Source organism: Caloenas nicobarica, chromosome 5 (assembly GCF_036013445.1).
Source record: "Caloenas nicobarica isolate bCalNic1 chromosome 5, bCalNic1.hap1, whole genome shotgun sequence".
Classification (NCBI taxonomy): Eukaryota; Metazoa; Chordata; class Aves; order Columbiformes; family Columbidae; genus Caloenas; species Caloenas nicobarica.
The window spans coordinates 5,433,519-5,460,632 of NC_088249.1; the positions used below are offsets into that span (position 1 = coordinate 5,433,519).

Genomic DNA, 27,114 nt, shown 5'->3' on the forward strand with positions numbered 1-27,114 from the left:
TGCAGCCTCTGTCTGCCCCACTCATGTACTGTAGAGCAACAGGAATCAGTTTAATGGAATGAAGTGTCAGCTAAGTTTTCAAATGGCAAATGCTTTGTCCCTTTTGGAAAGAGTCTGACTCCTGCATTTTCCTTGAACACCGGCTTCCTCTCTGAAAGAGGGAACTTGTGCACCACCTGGTCACCGTCACCTCTACTGCTGCTCCTTCCATGTTCTGCTGGCGGTGGCAGTAGCACAGTCCGTGGAGGTGGGTCTGTGTCCCGCAGCAACTGTCCTTAGCTCAAGCAGAAGCGCCTGTCTCTGAGCACAAGGCCTTGTGCTGTTCTGGTAGAGTAAAAGCAGAGGAACCTGTATGTAAATTAAGAGGAAGCTTTCTGCTGTGTGCAATATTGCCACATCCTCTGGGGCTGACAGGGTGGAAGCTCAAGCATCCTGTGAACACCAGCTGCATGTGTGTAGTATTAAGCGTTGCTGCATTTTTGTCACGCAGCCTCACTGCTGCCTCTTTAGCACATCACAAACCGCAGGACAGGAACTGGTGTGTTAGGGAGCAAAACGAACCTTCTTCTTCCAGAACAGCATGAGATGACACTTGTCACTTCATCAGTCTTTTTGCCAGACAGTAGTTTTTCACTTTGTTAAATGTTACGTTAAAAACGCCACTCTTGAGTTATTCTTTGCTATGGTTGGAAAGTTTCAATAATATTAAATGGGTTTTTACTCTTTTATTATCACTCTAAGATATAAGAAGCAAGAATTTTTCTTACCTGGATAGCATGTGGCCTGAGGTATATCCAAACATTACTGAGGACTTTGTCAACAGCAAGAAGGTCACCAAGTGCCTAAGTACAGACATGTTACCACTGCAGAGGTACTTTTTCAACTAACGGTTGAATTGGGTGTCAATAGGATGGTAAATGTTTTAAACACAATTCTTGGTTCCTCAGGGCTGTTACTGTCCATGAGCACCAATACTGTTGAGATTGGCTTTGTGTGGAAATGCCTGGTTCTGACCAAGCTCTCAGCATCTATTTCATGCCTAAATTGCCTGTAACATGCCGTCTGCCCTAACTCAGCTCTGAGGCGAGCGCTGGGGTCTGGGCTGTAAGCAATCTGCTGTGAAAGGGATCGCTCCTTATCGCTGTGCCCTCCTGTAGCTCCAGGCTGTTCTGCTCCAGGAACCTCCCCTGCTTCTCTCTCCCTGATGCTCTATAGATTTAACGCATGCCAGGGTCAGAGCAAGGCTGAGCAGCGCAGGGGTTACAATGCTACTACCTTCTATTGTGCCAGAAAGTCAGGGATTTAGCCCTAAAGACACCTGATGATGATACACATTTTCCTCTCAGTCCACCTGTGCAGCAAAGATGAAATATAATCTCCTTTTCCCAAAGGAACACTTCACACACAGACTATACATCCTTACCCTTTATATCACAAGCTTCTATTTGTGGGTTTATTTTGCTTAAGGTCCTTTAGGAATGAAAGTGAGGGAAACATGATGCTGTGGGTAAATAATTTTTAGCCTCCTCACCAAGTATTTGCCCATGTCATAGCAGCAGAAAAACAAAATAATGCTGCTTGGCCCCTTCTGTCTATTCTTGTAAGTGTAAAAATTCAGCCTATGGAGTTTGACATGAAACAGGTACATGTAGAAAGAGATTTTTATTTAGCCAAGTGTGTATACAGCTTGATAGATTGGTCAAGTTACATGATGACAAACGTACAACAGATTAAAAAAAAAAAGCTTTTGTTTGCAGCTGCGCAATGTGAAAAAAGTTTCTCAGCCTTAGCACAAGAACAGCAGGGCTTTGTACATGCTCGTCCTTACTTCTTCTTTCTTGAATAAGAGACATCAGCATCCTGGAGTGAGAGTACATAAAATCAGTATTTCCCCACCCTGCTTTCTACCGTATTTAAGTCCATCACCCACAGTGTTATGCTGCTTGAAACAGCTTGTGCCAGCGGAGTGTTACAGCATGGACATAGGAAGTTTTTAAGCTGCATGTGCCACCCTTATTTTTGTGTTTCCTGCTTTTGGAGTACTTTAACACTTTTTGTACAAAGTTCAACAAAAACTCGGTAAGAATAAATACCATTTACCGAGCAGAAGTGGAAGAACAGCACTCTGCATACTGTCTTCAGGGATGTGAATGCGAGTAAGAGCCCTGACAGACAGCAGTGCTGCTTCAGTACTTCTGGGAGGTGCTCGGATTACCTGCCTGATATAAAAACTAGACACAACGAAGGGAGATGTTTTAACAACAGTCTTAATTCCGAGCTGCATTGAATAATTTACACTAGTGACTTTGAGCTCAGCTCTGCGTTATTGCTGAGTCCTGAAGTTGAAGCCCGGGTGACAAAGATCAGAGCAAGACCTTTGGCAGTAATTCTAGACTGCCAGGTACGCAGAGACCGAGTCTGGCCATGCATCAGCTGCCAGGGACACGAGGAGGGAAAAAGGAACCGGATCCAACATGCAATCCTACCATTCCCATGGCTAAAGAGCCTGTCAGCAGAGCGGAAAAAAAAGGACGCAGAGAGAGGAATAACCTAATAACCTTACCACCCCACTCTTGAAGTTCTGTATCCTCTTCTTGCCCATTCTGTTCATCAGCCACCAAGCCCAGGTGGGTGCGTACTGCCAGAGGTAGCACACGGCCAGGTAGGGCTGGTCGCTGACCCAGGCCTCCTTCAGGTCATTGGCTGTGCTCACCAGGGTGAGCCGGACACAGCGGTCGGTCGGCATCTTGTGGGACTGGTCACCTGTGTTCTCTATGGACTGGAGGGGAGGGAGAGTGAGGTGGGATTAGAACTGGACTTGTCTTTGTGGGAGAGAAAGGGCCCAGCTCCTCCCAGCTTCTCCACCGCGCACACGGGGAATAACCAGCCAGGACACCAGAGATCGGGGCTGGGGAACCCATCCCTCGCTGTGCTAATCCTGCTTTGCAGTGTGGGAGCACTTAGGACCTTCCTTTAGCACCCATGCTTAAGTAAAGCACACTTTTAATTAATACCTTGATTGACAGGTCAAAGATTTTTTTTTTAAATGGATCTCCAAATTCTGTCCTGCTGCATCATGGCCTCTATCATGAACTCGATCTATCAGAACAAGTCACTCCTTCTGAGGGCTCTGAGAAATGGGCACTTTCCTGCTCCCAGGTGCCTACTCCATTATAAGCTACAAGTTACTCAGTAACCAAGTTAGTAGGTGAGGCCACATTCCCCATTAATTTCAATATTCCTGCCAGCTCTGCTCTGCGGGCAGCCATCGGAAACAAGAGCAACGGGCTTCATCAGGGGTGGGGGTGTCTCATTTGACATCCTGTCCACACATATCGGTTGGTGAACAAAGGCCAGAGCCCTGGGAATTCACCTGCATTTCACTCCAGCAAGAACAGACTGCTCTATCCATCTCCTCTTTCCCACAGCAAAAGCAATTCTGCTCTAGGTTCAGTCATCCTCCTGGGTCTTTTGCCATGCTGAAATCTGAGGAATTTGTTTTGCAAGCTTTCCGGATTGCTCAGAAAGTACATCTTTCACGGAAGTATGAAGTTTTGCAAGCCAAAAATCCCTTTAGAACTCGATTCAACAATGCAGGATACATCCCTCCCCCCCAGAATGGTGGGTTGTCCTGAGCTTCAAACTGATTGAATTTAGGACAGATTACATTTTGATGTATCGTTGCGGCAATCTCTGCCAACAGCTTTGTTAGACAGCCTTTATTAAGAGCAATTGTGCAGTTGGAAGGTTTTGCTGTTTCTCCTCGAACAATCACTAACAGGAAAAGAATGTGCGCCTCGCATCAGCTGACGGCAGTGGTTTTGCCAGCAGCAGCGTCAACCCAACGGGACATCGTGACTGGGGCAAACAAAAAGGTACCTGTGCAGAAAGGACGGGACTCTGCACGCAGAGCTGCCTCCAGAAAATCCCAGCCTTTCCCCTAAAACTGCAGCTGTACGGTAAATTTTACTAGACTTGGATTGGATGTGTTGGAAGAGAGAAGTCACCAGCAACTCTCAAACTTCTTTTTCACTTGGTACAGACTTGTTACCACAACAAATTGCAAGACTCTAAGTAGTTCTGCACCAATCAAAGCACTTCTTAGTAAGAAGATGAGGTTGGTGTTTGCTAGGAGGGGAAAAATAAAAGAAATCCACAAGAGGATCACTGAGTGTGCAGCAACAGTTGGATTTATCACACCAGAACTGAGTCCTTACCTTTGAGAGATTCTCCGTGAAGACATTTTGTATAATATTAGACTGCACAGGCCCTGGGCATATGTTGATAATACTTATCTCAGGGTAGTCGGTCAGCTCAGTCCGAAGGGAGTTAAAAAAACCCTGGAAGAAAAGATTATAATGTAATCTTCCTTCACCATGTTTCTGCATGTAGCAAGGTTTAGCTGACTGCCTATTTTCACACTAATTCTACGCTGTAAAGGTAACTGTATTCCACTAAGAGCGATTCCTACTACTTCCTGTGACTTTTCACATTCAATGGTTAATTTAAAATTTTATCTGCAATTACAGACGTTGACATATAAACCAGGGAGGCACCTATCCTTGACTCCTCAAATACACAATAATGTCACTAAACCACAGCCAGATCCTGCTGTCCCTGTACTGAGGACAAGCCTTATTGCTTTGGTGGTGGAAGTGCCATCAATTGCAACTGTAATATCGTGGAAATTACCTTTTGCAGGTGAATTGCTCTTTGTGGTGAGATTAAAGATTTCAAATTGTTACTATTCAGTAAGTGGCACTGGTTATATTTAAGAGAGGGAGGAAAACTTTTCAGCCTATCAAGTCAAAGGTGCACCCTGATATTTCAGGGGGTAATTCTGCACCACTGAATTCACTGCAGAGTTTGAAATTTGCATCCACATAGACATAAACCTCATTTCAGTTTAGGAATATGCTACCAGCTCATCTAAGTCAAACTATAATTACAAAAGCTGCAAGTATTTCTTTAAGCTAACAGGATACAAGTTTTCTTAATCTCTCTGGCAATTCACATTTAGACAGCAACTATTATGGGCAACATGACCAATTCAGGAAGGTCTTCCTACCGAAGTTGCTGGCCAAGCACTACGGAACTATGATTTAGCAAACACCACATCGTGTCTTATCTTTGACCTGGTTAATAAGTTCCCTGTATTTATTCTAACACATAATTTTCTGTCACGACAGAGCAAGCGCAAGGCGATAAAGCTTCTCCCACAGTAGTAAAAATGTGTGATTTGTACTCCTGTCCAGCTCGGGCAGAGGGCTGGCTGACCCAGGGCTCAGAACCACATTGCAACACAGGGCTAAAATCAGCCCGATGTGCTGGGCAATGAGCTGCACACCGGTGCGGCTCTAATTTCCCAGTTGCTGGTGACTAATTCCAGTTTACAGATTGCACACGGGCTTCGCAGCCAAGTTCTGTAGAAACCCCGACCATGTATTTCAAGTTACAAGTACCTGCAGGCCCCCGTATCTCGTATCAGATCTTCACAGCATGTTATCAAAGCCTGGAGATGTGTAACTTCTAGAGGACTAAGTTCTAACATTAGAGACACTTCTGTGCCCAAAGTTTGCTTTGGGACACATCAGAAAGCAGCTCAGACCTGCCAGCCACCCAGTTGTTTGGGATTAAAAGCCCAGGCCCTCCCTTAGATCACCTCCTGCCCTGAGTGTTTCCACCAAGCCCAGACTAATGCCAGTTCCAACATAGGGACACAGGGTGTGTGGAACAGGAACAGCTTTAAGCCACGTCTGGGCCAACTTAGTGACCGAATCCTATAAGATGCTGAAGAAGGTAAAGCTTAACTGACTTCTACTATGACAGAAACATTTCAAAATTCCCCTAATGACCAGAGACCGAACAAAGAGAGTAACAGTTGCTGCTCAGCACAGTCCAAGTGCTTGTGAGACATGTTCCTGGTTCAGGAACATGTTGAAGGCCACCAGTTCTGATCCACTCCACATGACACCAATTACATGAGTTACAACTAGATGAATGGCACATGATCTCCATGAGCATCATCACACTCGGAAAGAAACTGCAGCCAGATGCAGATGCCCCTGGACTTGACTCATGCTCTTACAGCACTCCCAGAACTGAAATAAAGGGTAATTTCATCCGTAGAGCGTTGGTATGAAGAATTCCAGTTGGCATGAATCAAAGCGTGATTGTCTCAAGAACAAATTTTAATTCTTAGCAGAATTCCTTCCTTCCTCTGCCAACTGCCATTTAAAAAAAAAAAAAAGGGACTTTTTCTCAGCTGTGGTAGATGCAAAGGCACGAATTTACAAAAACAAAAACAACAAAAAAACCCGAACAAAGAAATCCACCAAACACCACACACAACCAAAACATAATAGATGAATTCGTGTCAGATAGGCTCGCATATTTAATAACTGATGGCCGAAATGCAATCTTCATTTCAAGATCTTAGAATACAAGTTGATACATGCTGGGAAGACACAACGGGAACAGCATCACCTTGCGCTTTGTCTGATTTCTCCCCTACCCTCTTCTCTGGCCATTTCTTCTTGTTCACAGTCAGAGCTGGGCTACTGGGCTACCTGGCAAAGCCTCCCGTTCCTGCAAAGCTCCTTTACCTCAGCTGTACTGGGGAAGGTAGATATTTCAAAAAAATAATAGCTTTTCTGGTTTTTGGGGGGTTTCACGCCACATCTAGCCGTAACTCGAGACTGACAAGAGACTCTCAGGCCGAGTCTTTTCAAAATCTATATTGCAAATCCCATGTTTTAACAGCCGCGATTTGTATCTGCAGAATTACTGTGAAAGAAACAAGAAGGGAGGTTTGGAGTCCGGCCTGGTTATTGAGCAGAAATAGAAGCCAACAAAGACATAAGCAGTTCAATTAGCTGATTTTTAATTAATCCGGAAATTTTTGTAAACTATCTCTTTGAAGCTTTTTCCACGTTCTCAACATGAGATTCAGAGTTCTGCGAATTTTTAAAGCAACACCTGAATTCCTTGTGCTCTGCAGCTAATTAGCCATACTTAAGCCAACCACACCACACCTAAAGATAATTCAACTGAACAAAAACTTAATAAATAAAGCAGCATAAAGGGAGTTCATGCTTCTGCTCATTGCATTCTTCCAATTTAAACCTCCTAGACTTAAAGCAAAAGCTGGTCTTTAATGGGCAATTTCATCGCTGCCACTCAGATGAGGAGCAGCAGATCTCTCCCTGTCACTAATTGAAAACTTTTCATTATCAGAGACCTGCCGCTGCCTTCTACATCTTCAGTCTTTCAAGTGTCTAGTGGCTTTGCAGTGTCGGCCACTTGTTATATTTTTGTTATTGTTAATCAAATTGGCAAAAAGATATTGATCCAATAGCTTAAGCAAAGTTATTTACCCTGTTTATGTGCTTGAATCCAGCAGGGAGTAAGCAGGTGCCAGTTTTTTAAACCATCACTGAGCACAGCTGAAGTTTATTTTGCTGAGATCAAAATGTACATTAGCAGGAAGTCAAACAGTGCTGAAAGGCAAATATGTCTAAACAAATTTACTAGTTAAACGATTCCTCAATGACACAGCCAGTCTTTGTTCCCCGGATACTTTTCTAAGCTCTTCTTTTATGTTTTTCTACACAAGCGAGACTACTTACAAGAACTCTTTCCAAACAAAATTAAAGTGCTGTGCAAAAGACAACTTCTTAAGACACTATGAGCTGCAGGTTTGTCACACCACCGCGAGATTCAGAACCATTGGGAAGATTCGTTCAGACATTCCCAGCCGGATCAGGAATTCTCATTTCTCTGAGGAATCTGATTTACTCCTCGCTGTTCTCACTTTACTGTCCTAAAGAGACTTGAAACTCTCACCAGTGACTTCTCCTCCCTAATTGAATTAAGATGAGAACATTGGGACTTCTATATGAAACACAATAATCCTCTGATTTAGGTATTCCATCTGAAAGTCTTGTGCTTCACATTGCAGTTTAACTACGCAGTGGTTAGGCCGAACTAAGATGCCATTTGAATTTTAGTCAGGAAGAAAAATCTACACTGGGAGCTGAGATCACAGAATCACAGAATGTCAGGGATTAGAAGGGACCTCAGAAGCTCATCCAGTCCAATCCCCCCGTCGGAGCAGGAACACCCAGATGAGGTTACACAGGAAGGTGTCCAGGCGGGTTGGAATGTCTGCAGAGAAGGAGACTCCACAACCTCCCTGGGCAGCCCGTTCCAGGCTCTGGCACCCTCACCGTGAAGAAGTTTCTTCTCAAATTTAAGTGAAACCTCTTGTGTTCCAGTTGGAGCCCCCTGCCCCTTGTCTTATCATTGGTTGTCACATGTTTCACATTTCCGAGCAAATTAATTCTAAAGGACTTTGAACACCTGAGGACATTACACACGCTGTGTGCAATTCAGGTGTGACTTGAGTTTTTCTGCACAGACTGAAGTCCTCTGGTGCAGCACTGATGCTGGTCTCCTACACAACGAGACTTAATTAATTTCAGAAATTTAACGTACCTGCAGAGCATGCTTGCTGGCACAGTACCCAGTGGCAAGAGGAGCTCCCATGATCCCCATGACACTGCTCACAGTGACGATCTTTCCTTTTTTCCTTTGGATCATGTGATTCAGGACATGTTTTGTTAACGAGATTGTCCCCAGGTAGTTGAGTTCTATGATGGCGCTGTAGACATCCAGGTTCGTATCCACAAACAAGGAGCGTTGGGAGCGTCCACCATTGTTGATCAAAACATCAATCTCAGGAAAGAGACAACAATATATTAATATAACACATTTCCTTCAATACTTGTGCTTCCTTGGGCAATTGTTAAGTGACTATTCTCTCCAGTGTCTTCTCTGCCATACACCAGTGAGACGTATCAGCTGCTGACAAAGTTCCAGCAGTTGCTCTCCCCAACTAGACGCTCCCTTTCCTAATTTTGAGCTGAGTCAACAAAACAGGAACACAGTTTGATGTCAAACAAGGTTAACTCCTAGTACAGGAATATTGGCAGCTGGAAAGTTTTCCACACAACATTTTTTTAACCCTGCTGCACTGTAGCAAATTGCACACGCTGGTCCTGCAAGGTGACCTCTGAGAAATAAATTTTGTGCAAGACCAGAAGCCAACTAAAGTAAAGAACAGAAGAAAACAGATCTGGTACCAATAATTTCACCAGGAAATCAAAATATCAATGGACTAAAGGCCTAGCTAGAAGTTTTGCATGTCGTGCTTAATATTGATTAGATCTGACTACTATTGTCTTAACTCCATGCTCTGGACTCACAATCAAGAAAATCATGCACCAAACGAGAAACAATTGTGCCCCATGTCCACTTTTGTTCCACATGGTTCTGAACCCAAACTACACACATTGCCGAAACTACAAAAAGGTTCTGACTTTCACATACAATTTAAAGCCCTAAATATACAGCTGAGGATCGCTCCAGTTGGTCGGGAAATTCAGTGACATCAAGCAAGTGATTTTTCAGTTCTTGGTAATAAACAGTGGCTATTTGTTCATTGCTGCATCTCCGCAAAGCCTCAAAAGGGATGAAAATTCAGGTACCTTTTGGCAAGTTTAATACTGGAACTTAAGAAAAATGCAGACACTGGTGAATTTACCATACAATAGAAGTGAAATACAAACATAAATGCAGTATAGGAGATAGAGAAGAAAAAAGTTTAATGCCAGAAGCACACCTTACCTTGCCAAAATGCTTAAGAACACTGTTGGTTGCAGCTTCATGGGAGCTTCTATCAGTCAAGTCAAGACGCAGAACAAGGATATCTTTTTCACTCAAGCTGCTTATCTCTAAAAACAACCATAAAGTGAATGGGAACCAATTAGATTGCTAACATAACAACTGTGGGAAATTAATATGCTTTTAGACACGACATTTTCACTAAAAAGACACCAAGAAGCCACAACATTAAGTTGGAAATAAAATGCTTGCTTTTTTTTCCATGTTGAACTCCACACAGAATCCACTTTTAGTCTGCCTCTACCAAGTCTTTCTTTTCTTGTCATTATGTTTCTGCTTGTAAAAAGCTTGACTTCATTAAACAGGCTTGTGTAGCACCAATATAGACAATTTGAATTCCCCAGATAAATTGCCATAGTTGGGAGTAACATGCAACAGGATTGTCTGATACTGGAATTTTTCACGGAGCCATTCAGCAGCACAGCCTGTTGGCAGCCTTGACACTTTGCTCGTGTGTTAACTGGTCAAGCATGTTTATTCCTGGCAACAGGACTAGGACAATTTAGACCCAAAGCACAACATATATCCATGAGTAGCTATCAGGCCTAGTTCAGAGAAGCTAAATTATGGGAGGGTTATTGGAGGAGGTAGAAGGAGGTTTCTGTTTAACTGACAGCTTTTAAAATATCCATCTCCTGAAACAAAAGTCACCTGTCATCAAGTTCAAGCCTTCATGTTGAGTGTTTCCACCGCTGTCTCTTCAGAGCAGCTGACCTTTTCCATAGAAAGTATTTCTTGAGCAGTGATTTGTTACCCTGGGGTTTCGGGGCAGATGACTCACAAAAATAAAACCTTCAATGTCAATATTTTCAGGGGTTTTTTAACTACATATAACGTGATTTTTCAACTTTATTTTTGATTGATAGTGCTATTTTTGTTTCTAAACTGATTCCTAGCCACAACTAAGTATACCTGTTTCCCTTTAACAAGCTGCACTCTTTAGAGAGGCTCTGATTTTTTTAATTACTACTTCTTGCATATACAGGTAAGACTGAACTTTGCAATGATGTACAAATAAAGACGTTCCTGAAATCCTTAAGTTGCCACTGTTCAAAGGTCAATAGTATTTAGGCTACTGGTTGTAATAAACCCATTTACCTGGTTTAAGGCTACCAGTATTTCCATTTATTGCTCCCTCCATCCCCTCCATGTGCATTTTCCTCCCCGTTTCTTCCAGAAACACAGCAGTAAAACCCATGGAGTTTAAACGACCCTCTCAGAGGCACACCTCTGAGTCATGCTCCCTCACGCAGATTTGCACAGGTGAAGCCTGATGGGATGAGGATGTTTCTGCTGTGGATTAACAAGACCGCATGGACAACCCAGCCAAGAAAGCTGCACAGGCGGGAAAGACAAAAGCAGAGGAAGAGACACAGGCTGCTGATAAGGAAGGAAGTGCTCTTTTTCATGATAAACTAAGAAACTTTTGACTTCAGGAACTATCAAACCAGAAGCCTAGTTTTCTTGTGGAGCAATCTAGGCCAGTCTGACTTCCACTCCCCAAAGCACTCAGACCATACACCTCCATCAGCTTCCTTACCTCTTTTTGAGGGTGAGGAATCACAGAATGTTAGGGATTGGAAGGGACCTCGAAAGATCATCTAGTCCAATCCCCCTGCCAGAGCAGGAACACCTAGGTGAGGTTACACAGGAAGGCGTCCAGGCGGGTTTTGAATGTCTCCAGAGAAGGAGAATCCACAACCCCCCTGGGCAGCCTGTTCCAGTGTTCTGGCACCCTCACTGAGAAGAAGTTTCTTCTCACATTTAAGTGGAACCTCTTGTGTTCCAGCTTGAACCCATTACCCCTTGTCTTACTGGTCTAGTCACCCAGACAGCTTTTACAAGCTTTCAAGTATTCTTGTGACTCTTTTTCTAAACTTCTTCTACTGTCCACTCATCCCCTTGTTCTTCTGGCAGATGACCAGTGCACAGTGTTGAAAACATGTACATGTCCCAATTTATACACTGTCAGAATCATGTTCTCCATTCCTCTTGCCAACAACCCCTAATACTCCACTGCCTTTTTTGCCTGCTACCAACCATGTTTTTAAGGGAACAATTATGATAACCCAGAAAAATACTTGCTCCCAAGTGGCAGACCTTAGAGGTCATTGTCTTACACAAACGCAAACATATATTAGTTAACATCCTTTGGCAAAGTGTCTCCAGCTGCAAAGTGAATTGCACTTGGCCACCAGCTTTCGGATGCAACGTATCTGGAACTGAGCGCTCAAAGCTCAGCCTACCAGGAACAAAGGCCACGTCACACAGCTGTGCATGTTTTATCGAGGTCTCTTAAAGTCTCCAGACATAGCGGCTTTACAAAACATGGGATCAAACCGCCCAACCACCAAGCAGCAGGTCTTCTGACTGACATCTTTCTTATCAAACAATCCCGGGCTGCCTCCTCCTCTTTGATGGTTCATTAAGTTCCAGTTACTTTTTAACTAAAACATGGTTACGATCACCCAAAGCCAAATTATTTTGTGAAAGATAGCTGCATAAGTAATGCTCACTTAAAATAATATTTTGTTAGGACATTAAGTAACCGCCTTCCCCTGGGATCCTCTAGAGGATTTCAGATCAACAACTGTTTTCAATACATCTTAATCCAAGATAGCAGTTCCCTGTAATACAATAAATGCTATTACTCAGCATAGACCCTTTATTTCCCAGCTCTTCAGCACCTCCTCTATCTTTTATTTCTATCTGGTATAATGCCCTTCAACAGAACATGAGCTTTCAGTAGAGGCTGGACAACATGATCTCCTGAGGTCCACTCCAACCTCAATTACTGTATAATTCTATAATTTATAGATTATCTGTCATTCATTTGACCTACCTATATTTAAATCATATTTGAGCTTTGTCAAACCAAGAAACACACCCACGATCTACTTGGTTTCTTTGGTTGGTTGGTTTTGTTTGGCTTGGTTTTTGTTTTTTCAGGGCTTTTGAGAGAAAACAGCCTCCAGAACTACTGGCAAAATTCAACTCATATTGCAGAGACAGGTTGGGGGAAACACAGAAGCCATTTGCAGGAACCATGTAAGTTATGCAAGTTGTTTTCTCTCCCTCCTGCAGAGAAGTGTTGAGCTGGCATATGCAGGACTCGACAGGCATTACCACAGCTTTTATGGTTTTTTACTTCCCTTCTCTCTCTCCTTCAGCTTTTAAGTGGTGTAGAATGCATAATCATGCATTACAGGGTGGTGTCTCTCTGAGTTTTGAACAAGATAAATGTGCTTGCTTCTGACATTAATAAGAAAGTTATGTAGTCAAGTTGCTGCTGTGTATGGCATCTACAGCTGGCACGTTAAAGCCTAATTGCTCCAATTATGCCACATAATTCAGACAAATTCAAGTTGATGTTACATGTTGCAGCTCAACCTTAATCCATCCCATGCTACTCAAACCTTGCAGAATACTCTTGAGCTCAATTGCAAAAACAAAACATGCAGGAGGTGGGAGCACAGACAAGCCACCTAAGAAGCAAACGGACCCACTGCCCAAGCATGCAGAGATGGAATCAGGATGATCAAAGCTCAGATGAAGTTGAAACTGGTGAGGAATGTAAAAGGCAACAAGGGCTTCACAGGTACAGCACCAACAAACAAAAGACCAAAGCCAGAGTGAGCTCACTGCTGAACAGAGATGGAGATGAGGGATGAAGAGCACAGAAAAACATGAGGTACTCATTGCCTTCTTTGCCTTAAGTCTTCACTGGCAAGATCTCTCAGGTCTCCCACACTCCTGAGGCTAGGCTCTGGTGGAAAGAAATACTACCAACGTCAGAGAAAGACCAAGGTAAGGACAAACTGCACATAAAATGGGGCAATATATACATCCAGGACCTACAAAAGCTGACCAGTATCACTCCTCTTTGAACGGTACTTGGTAAGTGGATTAACTCCCGTGACAACAGAAAACCAAATGTCACACAGCCTAACCTCAGTCCTTGGGAAAACAATGCGGCAATTCCCCCCGGAAGCAAATTCCAAGTATATGAAGGGCAAGAAGGTGACTGGGAAAAGCCAGCATAGATTCAGCATGGACATACACTGCCTGACCAACTCAACTGCTTTTTGTGATGACTGGCTGTGGGGACATGGGGAGAGCAGTGGATGTTGTTCAGCTTGACCATGTAGCTTTCCATGTTGTTTTCCATAGCATCCTTGAAGCTATAGTGGGGAAATATGAGAGGTCTAGATGAGTGGATTACAATGCAAGTGAAAAACAGGCTGGATCATCAGCCCTGACAAGTAGCAACCAACCATTCAAAGGGTAACTGGTGACCAGTTATAATTGGTATCCATCCATGATCAATATCTTTTAATATCTTCCTTGATGACCCACATCATTGGATGAAACACAGGTTTTCAGCAAATTTTCAGTTAAAAATCAAGTTTAAAGGAGCAGTTGCTATGCTGGAGGGTAGGACTGCCGTTCAGAGGCATCTTAACAAGGTGTGGGAATGGTCTGACAAACCTCATTAAGCTCAACAAAGCCAAAGGCAAAATTTCACACCTGGGCCAGAATTACGCTAGGCCATACAGCAGGCCAACATGCAAACGGCCAGGTACCAGCTCTCCAAACAAGACCCGAGGTCCTGATGGAAGGACAACAGCAAGTTGAACTTAGGTCAGCAATGATCTCTAGTAGTTACAAATGCTAGTGGGCTGCACCTGCAAGAGCAGACTGAGGGAAGTGATTTTTTTTTTAGTGCCTGCACCTAAAAACTGCATCTGGAGTAGTGTGTTCAATTTTGGACCCCTAGTTCAAGACAAATAATGATAAATGGTAGAGAGTATAGCATAGGGACAGTTATTGGGGCTAGCGCACATAATCACCAAGGAAAGGGGTGGAAAGCTGGGTTTACAATGCCTTGAGAAGGATAAGAGAAGTGGGCCTAATTACTCTCTTTCACTGCTTAAAAGGTTGGCTATAGAAAATATGAAAAACTATGTCACTGAAGGGTTTTCAACACTCCTACTAATCTAACCGATAGTTAAAATAAAGTTCAGTAGCAGGTATTTGCAGAACGCATGGCTACGTAAGACTTTAAAGCTGGCATATACCACAGATAAGACATTCACAGGGTCACTTAAAGTTGTCAGAGGCAGAAATCATGCTACATAAACCTGTACTCTTGGTTCACATCAATTGAAACAATATTTCTGAATATTCCTTAGCACGTTGCGCTCTCATACAGGTGTTGTCTGAAAACGGATATCCAGGATTACAGCTCCAGCCAGTGTATCTAGTGTTATCAGTTTTGCAATGACGACAAACGGCCACAGACGCAAATGTGGTTGCAAACTTCTACTGACTGCTAAACATTGCATCATGTAGCACTGGAATTCTGTCACGATTACCACTTAAGCACACTGTCATCGTATGTCCCTTGCTTCTTTTTGAAGTTATCTATTTAAGTGGCTGCTTTTTTGAAGTACCAGAAAAGAGCAATAAAGAGTTGTGCATTTTTGGAACCTCCTTGATAGATTTTCAGAGTAGCTGCTGCAACATTTAGATTTCTAGACATGTTTAGGTGCTAACCCAAGACAAATATTTAATTATTCACTAGCACACATTCTAAATAGACTGTGCCTATTCCATCAACATTACTAGGAATGAACTGTCAGTGTGATAATATACTCAGTATAAAACACTGTGTACTGAGCTATGGAGGATAGTCTGAAAGAGGCATAACGTTAATCATGTTCAAAACCTCTATTTATCAGCATGAATTAACTGCCTATCCCTCTTGCTGGCAAACCAGAAAACAGGAGGGAAAAAGAGAAACGGGAGGAATGAAGCTACTACTGACTCTGAAGGCACATGAAAGACAACTGGGATAGTTAAACATCCCACTTCGCATTCGTTCCTCTTGGTCTCCAGGAGATCCTCTTTCTTGCACTTGCTCAGAACAACTTTTTCTGAACATTTCTATTAATTCCCTTTTGAGAGAGGAAAGTCAGTGGTCAGTCTGCCTGTAACATGCTCAAACCTGAAGGAAGATGATTTCTCAGCAGCACGCAGCTACGTGGTTTGGTTCTTAACAGGATGACACCCTTCAGACTGTTTCCTCCCTTCCCCACAGTATTTATTCTTTTTCTTAATCTAGTATCTTGGAAGACAACTTGCAATTGATAATGAGATTTTTTTTTAAGTAACACTGGCTTATGAAGGAACTCATAGTGCAAGTCTTTACAAAGGCTTCTCACTCACAAAAAGAAAATAACAGCTTCAAGTGTACAGTGAAGCTATGTTTACTTTCATCATGAAATTTATTCCTGTGATATGCGGGTTGGTATTTCTGTGGCAACTCCATCACAGCAAGAGTGCAACTGTTTTCATGAAGGAGCAAACTGTACTTACGAAGGCATTTCTTTTTCACTCTTTCCAGCTCATCCTCTCTTCTTGCTGAGATGGCGAGCAAGGCTCCTATCTTCGATAGCTGGTAAGCCAATTCTTCTCCGATTCCACTCGAAGCTCCTGTCACCCAGACAACCTTGCCACGCAGTTCATCTTCTACCAAAAGAATCAAGACAGCAGTTCACACCTTGCCAATGCATGCATCAACATCTAAGTCACTGCAGGGGTAATTTTTGATACTGGTTTTAAGAAATATGATCATTTGGGGGGGGCTATTACAAAATCCCAAGTTCTTTATTTTTTGGTCACGTGCAGTTGTGAAATCGTTCATAGCTGTTCTGTTATCACTTGAACTTTGTTCCAAGGCTAATCTGAATAAACATGGATTATCTACCTGATGGAAGAAATTTGATTGCATTTCTGCAAGCCATCCACACACGGCATTTCCACTAACCTCATCAGAAAGAACTTCAGAGGAAAAGGGAGAAAAGAATTACTGGAAATGACAGGAATCAGTTACTGTTTTGCAAACCCAAACAAAAGCCTGCACAAACTTTTCCCAATAATGTTCTATCTCAAAAATATTCCCGAGTAATTGCAGACAGAAGAAAATTCTCCAAGCAAAGACAGCTCATCATAACAAACCAAACTGGTATTCACCCACTTTAGTTTGTATCTGATGCAGATTAATTCCTGCGTTGGCCAGAGTACAGTACAAAGAATTCACAAGGTGTAAGCTCACAACCAAATTTCTCATTTACTCATAGTTCCTGCCCAGGCATGATTTTTTAACCTGTAGTAAAAATGATAGCATCTTATTCCTTTTACTCCTCTACTTACACGTCTGTCACCTTTATTTGCAGTCATCCCCACTCCATGATACACTTGGGTACTAGGAAAGAGGTTCAGTTTTCCAGACATACACCCAAAATCACCAAATACAACAGATGGGTAAAAAATTACCCATTTAATGCTAGAACATGACTTAAGGATGAATGATCACTAATATCAGAGCACTTTCCGGAACATATTATTGCCTAATACTTCAAGATCAGTCTCGGTGAATACTCGTGTTTGAAGGCGTCTGATTCGAGTACCCAAAGCGCTGCTGACAGCAACTCTTGTTTATCAAGTTTGTACAGAAGAGTATTCCAACAATGTCCAGCCAACCAAGAAAGATTTCACGGTATAATTCAAATAGCAGAGCCAAGTGCAGTTCCTGAGACTTAAAGCCAGTTCTATTCTGAAAAAGGCCAGCATAGCATTTTTCAGCTCACTGAAATTTACCTACTCATTTAGTTTAGCAAAAATACTTCTTTTTAACTAAAGCTAGTGGTCATGACTACTTTTAGTTCCTGCTTACTTCAGTTCCTGGTTCTCTCCAGACTACATTTTGTTTCAAATTTCTACTTTCAGAGCCGTAATGACATAAATCCCATGGAAAGCTCAGCAGCAAAACCCTCCACCCTTCTGAGAAGAGCAGAGAGCACTCAGGACTGACTATCAGAGCTCAGCTTGAGTCTGAGGGACTGGCAGTGAGTATTATTTGTCTTTTTTTAAGCTGACTGTATTTTAGTCAAAGAAAAATCCCTCCTAAACCCAAGCTTTGGTGGTTTGGGGTTGTTTGGGTTTTTTGGTTTGCTTTTAAAAACAAAAACAACAACAGCAACAACAGACACTTTCCAAAGCAGAGAGGTATTCTAAGGTTATGAACTTGGGAGGTGGAAAGAGGTGTTGCTGAAGCTGTAGGAACAACCACTATACTGATCATTATACTGAATGGCTGCTGACTGTAAAGCTTATTCACGCTATTTTCCTACAGTTTTATTCCAATGTTACCAATTCATTGAATTAACCACAAAAAAAACATGCGGGTTCACCTCTCCTATTACATTTGTTTTAAGAAAACCTGTGTAGACAAACACTACATGAACCAAAAAAAAAACATGGGCATACTTTCAACCCTGCTTACCACACTCATCTCCTCTTGCTACTGAAAACAAATCCTCTTCCTCCTACCACCTAGTTTCCCTTTTCCCAACCTGTCTTGGGCAGCTTCACTGCCGTTACTCGGGATCTTGTTCTGTGGAGAGAATAAGTAGTTGAGATAAGGAAAGTTTTCCACTAATTCCTCAGCGCTTATAGTTACCCAGCACTGAGCTACTGCGAGTTAACATAGTGGAAAAACAAGTTTGAATGCTGCTGCAGAACAAGTATCAAACCACCAGCTTGCTCTAGAATAAATGTCCTGTTCTTACTGGAAATAAGTTTAAAAATTAACCATGACAAATTAAAAAACAAGAGTAGATTATGCTATTACTAACCATTAACTACTGTGTGACAAGGCATAACAAATGAGAGGTTGAACATAGTACTGCAAGTAATCCAAGAAGTGCTTTTGTAGCTCTGTTTATGTTTTTTCCCAACATTTCATAGCTCCTATAGCACAAGGTTGCCATGTCATTTCATTTGTGAAAAATATTTGGGGTGGGGAGGCTTAAACCAGAACATCCTTCCCACTCCCCTTAAGAATCACACATTTTTCTCAGTTTTAAGAGGGGGTTTTCAGATACATAAGCTTTCACATGTGATAATACTATACCACCTGTGAAAAGTACACCGTTTAGAATGACTGTTGTTCAGCTCATGAAACGCAATGCGTAAGGAAACTCATCCTGCACCCAGTAACCTTTGTTTCCCAACCACACAAATGTTTAGAAGATGGGAAGCAATCCAGCACCTGCCAATGACAAAATCCAGAAATTAGTTCTCCCTATAGAAATGAATCGTTGAAATGGAATCAGTCTCACACTAAGGCCTTTCTTCATAATCATAGTTTGCAGCACAAGAGAAAGAAACATATGAGATCAGTCTGCTTTCTGGTATTTTTATCTCCAAAAACTTCGACATCCATAATATTGTTGCAGAAGCAATAACACAACGTAATGACTGCAAGAGTGACAGCTCTAATAAAAGCTTTAAATAAAAATCAAGGGTTTTTTCCATGGGATCCACACATTACTCACCTACACACCTTACATTAAGTGCACAATATGGGGAAAAGAAAAGGGGAACATCTTTAAAGTTCCTTCTGTTTTCCTACCTGAAAACTTAGGATCAGCACTGTGGCACCATCACCCCACCTGTATATCACTGAGCTACCTGCAAAATGCCACTTAAATGCTACCTTTTCAGCTACATATTTTAGTTAATTACAAGCACTGAGGCCGGGAGACAGGGAGGGAACAGAACCCAGCTCACCTCTTTGCAGAGCCAAGGAGCTCATGTTGACAAAGTTCTGCCTGATTCTTCTAACACATTGAAACAACTCCATCAGAAAATTACAAGCGTTCTTTAGATGGAAACTTGGAGAGGCTAGTCAAAAGGTTTCCTGGCTTCCAATAAGACTGAAGGCGACACTCAAATAACACCATGTCTACCTGGGAGCTCCTACATCTCGATGTACGTTGCATGTAAATCCCCCAGGACAAACTTTCAACTCTGCTTGCATTAGTCAAGGTTTATCTTGTTTCTCTGCCCTGAGTCTCTCTGTGATCTTTGCGAAGTCCACACACAAAGCTTTTTTGTAGTTTTCTTATAGTAAGGGAACTACCTGATGGAGGTACTATAAAACTTTGTGCTGCACATCCAAAGAGCTACAGAAGATTGCTCACACAGAGTTTAAATTAGTATTTCTTACAGCTTTATTACTTGTGGATGTTTTTCTGTTCTCCATTATACGGACTAGCATTTTTGCAGCAAGCTTCTGCTGAAAGCAGAAGACAAAGATGTCTCAATAAGTTTGTCCTACTCTTCTTTCAAGCCCTTCCTAATGTTGATCTTCACCTGCACCATCATCCCCTACCAAACCGTGGTCTCATACGCAAACCCTTACCCCACTGTTCCCCCCAGGCACGCATTCATTCCACACAATCCTACCTCCCTGTCTCAACCCAACGTCCAGTTTCATCTCCCACATGGGACAGTTTATAGCGTCCCTTGTCCCATTTTCTTTCAGATCAGCTTCTTCCCCCGACGGGTCAAATGGACAGAAGAGGCTGTTGGGTGGTCACTGATGGCACCAGCTCCCGCTGTCACCCAACCACCCGCACCCGGCACAGCAGCCCAAAATCCACACTTCTGGCTACGCTGAGGGGGGATATTCAGAAATTTGTGGATTTTCTGATAAAAAACCTCTAACAAGCAAATAAAAACTATGATTTTAAAAGATCTTTGGCCAGAAGTAGGCAGAATGACAGTCAGATTGGAAAGACCAACACAAGCAAGAGTTTAAAATCCACATCTGAAGGCACTTCATTGAAGTTTCGTACCCTACCCGCAAGTGCCAGAAGCAGCACCTTACAGAAAAGTGCAAAGCCAGTCGGGTGGTGCCGTTCCCTTGTGCCCTTATGCACAATTCCTGGAAGAGGAAACCTATTTAAGCCAAACAATAATACTCATGTTTACTACACCGTAAACACTTTCGGCACTACGGTGAAATCTGCCTGGAGCTGTCAGAACAAAGTGAAACAGACACTGAGCAGAACACGAACACGCCACACGCACCAAGGATCCTGTTTTCTCACTGACTTTCCTGGGACGCCGCCCGACCCTCGCACACCCCAGCAGCCCCGACTCCCCCGCACGCCAGTCCCAGAACTGGACATCTGCCCAAGCGCGCTGCAAAACAACTGGCTGGGGGCCAAAAAAACCCTCCCCGCAGGCGTGCTGGAGCTGTCGCTGCAAAACTGCTTTTAGGCGTGTTTCACTGGTGTGACGGGGCACCAAATGTCTTGCTGGTTAAGGGCTGGAGAATTAGGCTTTTGGGGTTATTTTGGATGATCGCACAACCCGCGGGGGAGGTGCCAAGGGCTGGGTCCGCCGCGCTGAGGCGACTTCAGCGCCGGCCCTGGGGCCCCCTCTCCCCTCACACGCCGCCAAGCCCCTTCCCCTCACCCAGCGCCCCAAAACCCTCCCGAGCCACACGGGGCGGCTTTACCTGGCTTCTTCCCCCGCCACTCGGCGCACAGCACCGTGAGGTCGCCCTCGGCCCGCAGCCAGCGGCGCAGCAGGAACAGGAGGGCGCCGGCCGCCAGCGCCAGCCACAGCGCGCAGCCCCACGCCATGGCCGCCCGCCGGCCGCCGCTCCCGCCGCCGCTTTATCGGGGCAGCGACGCGGCGGGAGCCGCCCCCGCTGCCCGAAGCCAGCGCCGGCCTCACGGCAGCGCGGCGCAGGCCTCGTCCCGCCTCCCCTTCGCCCCTGCTCCCCGGCGGGCAGGGGCGGGCAGCGCCGCTCAGCGCCGCTCCCCCGGAGGCGGCCGGGGCTGGGGGGAACCGCGGCGGTAAGCGCTGGGTTTGTAGGGGAGAGGCCGCGCTTGTGACATGGGGTCAAGGTCGGTTTCTGGCAGCGGGCACCTCTTTTATTCCCCGCCCCGAGAGGAGAGGAGAGGAGAGGGAGAGGAAGACGGCGAGGAGAGGAAGAGGGCGAGGAGAGGAAGAGGAGAGGAGAGAAAGAGGAGAGGGAGAGGAGAGGAGAGGAGTGCTGCCCGGCCTGTTCCTGATAAACAACGCTGGCTGCTGCTTGGCGTTGGGCGAGTGTCCAGGGAAGTTTGGCTTCGATGTTTGCAGATCAAAAACGGGTCTCCCCTTCCTGAGAAGGACCTCACGGCTGTCCCCTGGGGACACCGGCAATGCCTGTCCCCCGCCAGAGCTGCCCGGCAGCCCCCAGCCCAGCTGCAGTCACCTTGTCACAGCGCATCCTGCATCCCTTTTGCTTCCCAGACACCTTCCCCACCTGTATTTCTGCAGCACAGAATCACAGAATGTCAGGATTAGAAGGGACCTCGAAAGCTCATCCAGCCCAATCCCCCCACCGGAGCAGGAACACCCAGATGAGGTTACGCAGGAAGGTGTCCAGGCGGGTTGGAATGTCTGCAGAGAAGACTCCACAACCTCCCTGGGCAGCCTGGGCCAGGCTCTGGCACCCTCACTGAGAAGAAGTTTCTTCTCAAATTTAAGTGGAACCTCCTGTGTTCCAGCTTGAACCCATTACCCCTTGTCTTACTGTTGGTTGTCACCAAGAAGAGCCTGGCTCCATCCTCGTGACAATCCTACCCTTGGCTATGCCTCCCACTGCACTTGCTGCCAACATGAACCCAGTTCTTGCTTAGACCCACTCTGGCCAACGTTTCAGACCTTGGGCTTAAACTCTCAGCTCGGAAATCGGTGGTGCTGAATACCCACAGGTACCAAAAATGCAGAGACTGCAGCATTTCTGGACATCAAATCACTCTTATCTACAGCTCTTCACCATAGATTTGTGCAGAGGTGCAAAATTCTGTTCTTACTACCCTTTTGTTTCAAAGTCTTTAACAACAGGAGGTGCACGTACAAAAGAGGAACCCATCATAATTCCTGCCTCCATGCCAGGGGACACAAATGCACACAGAGCTTATGTAGGACAGGCTGCAGGCACACAGAACCTGATCCCAAAATCTCATGGGCTGAAGCCCTTGATCTATCTGAAAACATCGCATGGGATGGCGGTGTTCGCTGCACGCACCTACCCAGTCTGTCCCAGCTCCACCGATGACCAAAGGATTCAGGAATCAACACCGGAATTGCCACAAAATTTGCATTGCAGTTTTCTGAGACAAAACACAGCCATGGTCTACCTTTAAACCTCTAGGTTCTGACTGATTTTTCAGCAAATCAATCAGAACCTAATCCATACAAGGGAAAGGTCACAGAAAAATAAAAACACATTGCCAAAGTACTCTCTGTAAATAGCAGTTATCCTCAACTGTGTCCAAACCGATCATTAATTAAACGGTGATTGTGTTTCAGAATAAAAACAGGCCTTTGGAGGTTTTGAAGGAAGACCATCACAAGAACTATGACTGTTCACAGTTACACATCACGGTTACAGATATTCTTTGTATTTCTCTGTTTTCTCTTGTGCTCAGTGCTGATGGTGCACAAACAATTGTGGAGCTTTGCACCATAACACACCAGAACAGGCAGTATAAAGCTGGAAGGGAACAGACACTGCACCTGCACAGTGATGTCCATTCTTGCTGTTTTCCAACTTATAAAAAGTAAATATGCTCATCTCATTAGTATTCTCTTAATGATAGATAAATATACTTAAGGAATTATCTTAGTTATACACACCTGAGTGTCTTAAAAATATTTATTTTGAGATCCACACCAGCTAAAAAGCAGTAAGGCTACCACAGGCTGCAGCTATTACATATAGTTTCCATAAACCACCCAAATCATGCCAGACTCTGAAATTTCACAGAATGTCCTGAGTTGGAAGGGACCCACAAGGATCATCGAGTCCAACTCCTGTCCCTGCACAGGACAACCCCACAGCTCACACCGTGTGTCTAAGGACGTTGTCCAGTCTCTTCTGGAACACTGTCAGTCTTAGGGCCGTGATACCTCCCTGGGGAGCCTGTTCCAGTGTCCAGCACCCTCTGGGTGAAGAACCTTTTCCTCACATCCAACCTGAACCCTCCCTGGCACATCTTCCTGCTGTTCCCTCAGGTTCTGTCGTTGGTCGCTAAAGAGATGAAATCGGCACCTGTCCCCTCTCCTGCCCTTGTGAGGAAGCTGTAACCACGGTGAGGTCTCCCCTCAGTCTTCTCAACCCCAAAGCAACTGGAAAAGATGGATGCAAGTTCAGGGTTGCCAGCTTCCAATCTCACCTCGATGGCCAGTAGTGTTCTGGCTTTGCTTGCTGGAAGTACGACTTCAAGCATTGTCTTTTTCTTGCTTCAGAGCCAGCAACTACTTAGATGTTTCACAAAGTACTCAATCAAAGCGAAACCTCTCTTAAAAGATCACATCATAACAAAGCCCTTGGATTTGACCAAAATCTGAATTCCCAAGAAAAAACAAAAATATTTCTCCTTCTAATGCCTGAACTTAGCTTCTACCTAAGAAGATAATTTTCACTTTCTGAAGGGGCTGCTACTGTTAACAGTTTTTGAAAGTCAACCAAAGTCAACCCAAACATCAACAGAACGAATGACAGTTCCGTTGAACTTTGTGCTGTGATGGATGCAGACGGCACTTTGGAGTTCAGTAAACATATTCTGATATCTATGAAAGCACTTAACTGCGGCTGCGAAGTGCAAGAGCCAATGTAAAGCTGACGTACAGGCTCTGAAAGCAACATGAGAAATAGTTATCAGTGTGAGAGGTCACAGTCTTGCTCCACATCCTGCTGTGAACCTTGCTGAGGTTCCCCGTGTTGACTCTGTGGCAGCAGATAACAGATAAGTTAAACTGGGCACATAACATGATAACATGTCTTATTCTTAAGAGTTACACAAATTATATCGACACACTTAATGTAAATAAAAACAAGATAAGCTACCTTCTGTCTCAAAAGCAATAAAAGAGAAATAAATGTTTTATTAGAATGCTGTTTCTAGATATTTATTTTTATTCTGCAGTTGTGCAGTATTGAGAAGACCTTGTGCAAAAGTGCAATGGCAGAATGGAACTCGGGGATGAATGGACTGAGAGCAGCCCTGAGGAGAAGGACTTGGGGGTGGTGGTTGATGAGAAGCTCAACATGAGCCAGCAACATGCACTCACAGCCCAGAAAGCCAACTGTGTCCTGGGCTGCACCAACAGAAGTGTGACCAGCAGGTCGAGGGAAGTGAGACCCCACCTGCAGCGCTGTGTCCAGCTCTGGGGACCCCAACATAAGAAGGACATAGACCTGTTGGAGAGAGTCCAGAGGAGGCCACAAAAATCATCAGAGGGCTGGAAGGGCTCTGCTGTGAGGACAGGCGGGGAGAGTTGGGGTGTTCAGCCTGGAGAAGGCTCCAGGGAGACCTTAGTGCAGCACTTCTGTACTTAAAAGGGGCCGATAAGAAAGATGGAGACAGATTTCTACCAGGGCCTGTAGTGACAGGACAAGGGGCAACAGTTTTAAACTGAAAGTGAGTAGATTTAGTTTGGGTGTGAAGAAGAAATTCTTTACACTGAGGGTGGTGAGGCATTGGAACAGGCTGCCCGGAGAAGCTGGGGATGCCCCATCCCCGGAGACATCCCAGGCCAGGCTGGACGGGGCTCTGAGCAACCTGAGCTGGTGCAGATGTCCCTGCTCATGGCAGGGGGGGCACTGGGTGAGCTTTGAAGATCCCTTCCAACCCAAACTATTCTGTGATTCCATGGTTCTGTAAAATAAGTAAATTTTCACAGATTTATGGATGAAGTACTTCCTCTTCGAATGTTCACAAGGGGGCCTCAGATGACTTGATGGCAGCCCTGGTAGGAACATTGCAAGAGCATGGGTGTGAATATTTTCCGCAGTACTGTGACGCAATTTCTTTGAACCATGATAAAGAAAGCTCCAGTGCAAATATCTATTTCAGTGTCTGTGTGAAACACAGATTTGAAAAATGCTGTAACTTCGCTAAATTATTTATGCAGGTACAACGACATTAAAATGAATAGCAATAAGAGGAGCAGCACTATATCCCCTTTCCTGTATTTCCTCTTCCAGTGTAAGCAAAGCAGAACAGCTTCTGAGGATAAAAGCTCTTTGCTTTGTTTAGGAAAACAAAATTTTGAGGAGAATCCATCATAAAATTAGTGCAAGTGAAGTAAGGCCAGTTTTGACTCCAAGATATTTGCTTCAGAATATTACCTGTGCCACATGGTTTAGTGTTGGTTGCTAGAAGAGGAGACAAACACATCCAGGCAAGGACAGTCCCACGTAAGTGTAACTGAGTGCCAAAAATACTTCTTACCTAAATCTGTCTGATCAGACAGTGGGTATATACATTCTTTCTATAGTTTTTATTTTATATCTGGTTTAACTGCAAATTATTATTTAAGAATATGTTCTCTCATAATAAAATTTACTGAAATGTTAAAAATTCACCCTAGGTAAGGGGCATCCATTTGAGCCTCTTAAATCATTTTGATGAGATGTTGATTTGAGGTACAGTTCTGCTGTCACTATGTCACTGAAATTTTTCCTGTTGCTTACAAAGAGCACAAGCATTCTGCATCAGAATTTCCTTCTTGACTTCAAGTCTCTGAGTTTTTGTGCACTTAAGCCTCTGCATTCCTAGCTACCCTAATCTCCTGTCATTTCAGCTTTTAGCATGTTGTCCAATCTTCATGTTTTTTTCACGCACAGCCCCTTCCGTCTGCCTCCTAATGCAGGTCACTTGAAGACAACCTCAAAGGAAATAACTTCCATCTTTTCTTCCGTCAATTCTCTCCTTAATTGTACTTACTTCTTGCATCCATTTCATTTCAGTCTGTTTAGTTAAGGTTTTTGTGTGAGCTCCCATCATTTTGAAACTTGGGAGTCTAGTTCTAATTAGGACAAGTTGAAGTAGTGTATCTTCTATCCATTTTTAAAACAGTAAATGAAACTCTTGGTACTGCCTTCCTGGCCACTGCATTACGGATCAGTACAACCTGTTCCCAAGCAATAGAAGGTAAACCAGAGAAATAGCTTTTTTTTTGCCAGAGTAAGCTACTTCTATACCAGTATGTCAAACAGGGCCAAGGCATGGAGTCATATACTGGCACGTGACCATCCATATTTTTTAATTGGTCTTAGGACTAGAAAGTCCACAGTTTGTTTTACTTACTAGTAAAGACATAGCAAAGGTGGTTACTCAAGTCTTGGCAACGGTTTAGTTAAGCAAACCCTAAGTTAAAGTGCTGTAACTGCAAGTAAATAATTCTTTCCTCCTCTCTTCTCCCTACACCTCACTGTTTCCTCTCTCAGAAATAAATATATAGAAAAATAGATGACAGCAACAGAGCATCACAGAAAAATAGAAAATAGCAATATGAAAGGACGCAGTGGCAAGACAATCCTTACTCAACCAGGACACATAGAGGAAGCATCTTCAGACACACAAGTAGGTGACTCCTGGTTGTTGGTCTATGACTTTTTGTGGTGTCCCCTGGAAAAGGATTGCTCAATATAAAAAGCAAGAGCCGTTTTCT

General features: G+C 44.0%; 1 protein-coding gene across 1 annotated transcript; it reads right to left on the reverse strand.

Annotated features, from left to right (window-relative positions):
• Window positions 1-1,643: 1,643 nt before the first annotated feature.
• DHRS7 (dehydrogenase/reductase 7) lies at window positions 1,644-21,469 on the reverse strand. Its single transcript, XM_065636600.1, has 7 exons — window positions 21,119-21,469; window positions 16,123-16,275; window positions 9,688-9,794; window positions 8,497-8,736; window positions 4,218-4,340; window positions 2,564-2,779; window positions 1,644-1,860 (listed from the first exon to the last, which is right to left on the reverse strand). Exons 1-7 carry the CDS (start codon window positions 21,243-21,245, stop codon window positions 1,825-1,827), a joined length of 1,002 nt encoding a protein of 333 aa, XP_065492672.1. The 5' UTR covers window positions 21,246-21,469; the 3' UTR covers window positions 1,644-1,824.
• Window positions 21,470-27,114: the final 5,645 nt, after the last annotated feature.

Bases quoted from the DNA above. Each gene is read 5' to 3' on its own strand.
- DHRS7 (XM_065636600.1), bottom strand. From the start codon at position 21,245: ATGGCGTGGGGCTGCGCGCTGTGGCTGGCGCTGGCGGCCGGCGCCCTC. The intron at 9,795-16,122 runs GTAAGTACAGTT...GGTTGTTTTTAG, and splicing joins AGTGAAAAAGAAATGCCTTC to AGATAAGCAGCTTGAGTGAA. The intron at 4,341-8,496 runs GTACGTTAAATT...CTTTTCTTCCAG, and splicing joins CCAGCAAGCATGCTCTGCAG to GGTTTTTTTAACTCCCTTCG.